General features: G+C 46.9%; 1 protein-coding gene across 1 annotated transcript; it reads right to left on the minus strand.

Moving 5' to 3' along the window:
- Window positions 1–1,065: 1,065 nt before the first annotated feature.
- On the minus strand, window positions 1,066–2,623 carry LOC113482289 (homeobox protein Hox-D11). The gene is made up of 2 exons (XM_026852787.1): window positions 1,939–2,623; window positions 1,066–1,355 (listed from the first exon to the last, which is right to left on the minus strand). The coding sequence occupies exons 1-2, from the start codon at window positions 2,543–2,545 to the stop codon at window positions 1,120–1,122; spliced, it is 843 nt and encodes a 280-aa protein (XP_026708588.1). The 5' UTR covers window positions 2,546–2,623; the 3' UTR covers window positions 1,066–1,119.
- Window positions 2,624–3,267: the final 644 nt, after the last annotated feature.

A 3,267-nucleotide genomic window follows, 5' to 3' on the forward strand; every position in this document is an offset into this window, starting at 1 on the left:
CCGGGGCACCGGGCTGCGCTCCCGGCCGAGCGCCGCGCTCCGCTTGCCCTGCCAGCAATGATTTTTAAGAAGAGATCCACCCCTCTGCCTCCAAAGTTTTTTTTTGTGTGTTTTTTTTTTCCCCTCTGTTCCCCCCCCTCCTTCACTAGTGCCAATTGTTTATAGCTCCCTCTTGTCTGACTCGCCCCAAGCCCTCTGTCTTTCTGCCTTGCTTTTCACTAACAAGTAAACATTCATTGGCGTTGGGAACGCTGGGCTTATTGAGAGACTGACCAGTTTTTAAAAAAGCCTTTTTCGTTGTTTATAGAAATTGTAGCACCATCACAAGTGATGGTCTGCAGACAGCCATGTTGGCTCTGTCTCACAGAGAACAGGGAAGGTTACGCATACCTACAAAGGGAGAGTTAGACGTCCAAACTATTATTCATTTAAAATGCATTTTAAATAACACGACTAAGCTTCCTCCCGTTATTATTTAACTGAACTTGGCTCTAGCCCGGGAAACGCTAGGATCCTTCGGAGATGGAAATCCATACAGTGCACGGAAGTTATAACCTTAACTTTACTAGAAACCATTTATTCACATGAAAAAGACATTGGCCCATGCTTTTGGATGACAATAGAAACATATATATATTTTTTTTATATAGCGAACGTACATTTACCATCTCTTAAATAAACCGCATTCACTTAAAGGGAGGAGAGTGTTACCCTAGCTCAAAAGCAACATCAGAGCCCCCCCGCATTCAATGAATTGTAAGCAAAAACTACCAGACACACTGCAGGTCCATTGCTGGTACTGTGGTAGAAGAAAAAAAAAAAGCACCTTTGGCGAGAAACACTTGAAAGTGGACAGTAGGATTTACCCTAGTTTCCCCTTATCAGGAATCTGCTCCGCCAAGCCCCGAAATCTCCAGTGGCCATTCAGTGTGTTGAGTTGCACATGAAAATGAAACTTTGAGTTCCGCAGGGTGGATGTGTCATGTAAACCAATATACTTTTGCATTCAGATGGCAGGTCAGAGATATTGTTTGGTTTTCTTCTTTCTTCTTTTTCTCTTGCTCTCTTTCTTTTTTAATTTTTTCCCTTTCTTTTTTTTTTTTTTTTTTTTTTTTTTTTTCAAAACAAGGGATTCCCAGTGAAATATTGGAGTCGATCTCTGTTCAGTTTCTTTTCTTTCATCCTTCGATTCTGGAACCAGATTTTAACTTGCCGGTCAGTGAGGTTGAGCATTCTGGACAACTGCAGTCTTTTCTCTTTGTTTATGTACACGTTGAAGAAAAACTCCCGTTCCAGTTCTCTTATCTGATATTTGGTATAGGGACACCTCTTTTTCCTTGATCGCTGGGGGATTGCTGAAATTCAAGAGAGAATAAACTGATTTATGCTGCTGCTACAAACATGCTCAGCTAGGAAGAGATCAGAGACTTTGACAATATCCCATTGCCTGGAAAGCAGCCCTCTAGCAGTTCAAAAAAACATTCCTGGGGCTTTTACCCTCTGGGTGACTTAGCAAAAAAGCGAATATTTCCCAACTTCTCCTTAAAAGAGAGCACTTCGAGCAATACAGAGAGATATTTAAATGGGCTGGAAAAATTCCAAGTTTCTCAAACTCCTCTCACCCACACCCCACACCCCCCCCGCCCCAAACAAACGAAGATCTTAAGCTCTGTACCGAAGGCAGCTCTGAGCACTACCTGTGAAACCTCCCCGTCTCCCCCCCACCAAATCAACAATTTAATAACAATTAATATCCTCTTCCAAGAATACCTTAAGCCCACCTAAATTGGTTTCCTATCGTAAACACGCTTTACAACGGCAAAGGAAATCTTATAGGATATATAAAATCCTTTGGATGCTTATAAAATTGCACATAAAATGCGGCTTGACAAAGTGTTGGCCTTGTACTCTTGCCCCCAATTTACTACTGATACCTACCTGAACTGTTGCTCTTCTCTGCAACAGCCTCACCAGAAGGGGAATCGGCGCTGTTTGCTGGTGTCACTTTCTTCTCTTGGCTGGAAGGTGTTTTACTGCAAGTGTTGTTCTGGGCTTTCAAGTCGCCCTTGTCCGCGTCCCCCTCGCCCTCGGAGTGCTGCTGGTACGGGGGTCCGGGGGCTGTCTCGTAAAACTGGTCGAAGCCTTGCGGCAGAATGCCGTTCCTCCCCACCGAGCTGTAGAAGTTGGAGGCGGCGGGAGACGGTCCGTGGTGGCCGCAGACAGGGTCCGTTTTGAATAACATTTCCGTCCTCCTGTTCGCAGGCTGCAGAAAGTCTCTGTGCATCACCTCTTCAGCTGAGTAATAAGGAGCATAACTGCCCCTATACTGCCATTTGCTGCGCTCTAATCCGTATTCCCTGAATGCTACTTCGCGCACAGGTTGGACATGAGGTAAATTAGAAGAATAAGGAAAAGTCATTTGACAGGACGACGATTGCGACAAAAAAGAGGGTTTCGTCGAGAAATCTGAGGGTGAGACGTAATAAGCGCACCCTGGCAGATACATATTGGATGTGCCGTGACTGCAATCGTCAAACTCAGTCATGTCTTCCTTTTTGCGATTGCAAGCAACCAGGAGGCTTCAATGCATTGAACAAGATCCATCTATTGCACAAGAGGGTTTGGACAGGATCAACTAAGAAAAAATCCCCACCGTGTGCTGACGTGCAATTCATCTTGATTGATTCTAGTGGTAATTATGTCACGTGACGCGATGTAGAAATGTCCTTATATCTATATCAGCCCCTCGGAAAGGCTCCTAAGATCTCTCCAAAGAGCCCTCCCAGCACGGAGAGACGAGCGCAGCGTTTCCACAAATATAGCCGGTTTTCCCCCTCATCCTTCCACTGGGCGATGAGACACACGTCGGTGGTGCGGCTAATCACCTGGGGCCGCGCCGCGCCGCCAGGGCGGGCGCCTGCCCACCGCCGCCGCCGCCCGGCGCGGAGCCCCGCGGCCGCCCTGCCTTCGAGGGCTCCTTTTTGCCAATTTTCTTTTTCTCCTTGAAATATCATTTTACATAGGCGAGCACAAACCGGGTCGCAAAGGCTGAAAAGAGAGGAGAACAAGTAATACGCGCCAGCAATAGCCCTATGCTCGAGCAATTCCTCATTCCAGAAACGTTTGCCAGCTCTCTATGGGAATGCCTTTTTTTCCGCCACTGTACAGCATAGCCAGAGTAGCCCCGCCACATGCCGCTCTCCAGATAAACCCGAAATCTGGTCGAGCTCTCCACGCCGAGCAGGGTCGGCCCCTGCCACCCAGGCG

Source organism: Athene cunicularia (assembly GCF_003259725.1).
Source record: "Athene cunicularia isolate RWA chromosome 7 unlocalized genomic scaffold, athCun1 chr7_part1, whole genome shotgun sequence".
Taxonomy (NCBI): domain Eukaryota; kingdom Metazoa; phylum Chordata; class Aves; order Strigiformes; family Strigidae; genus Athene; species Athene cunicularia.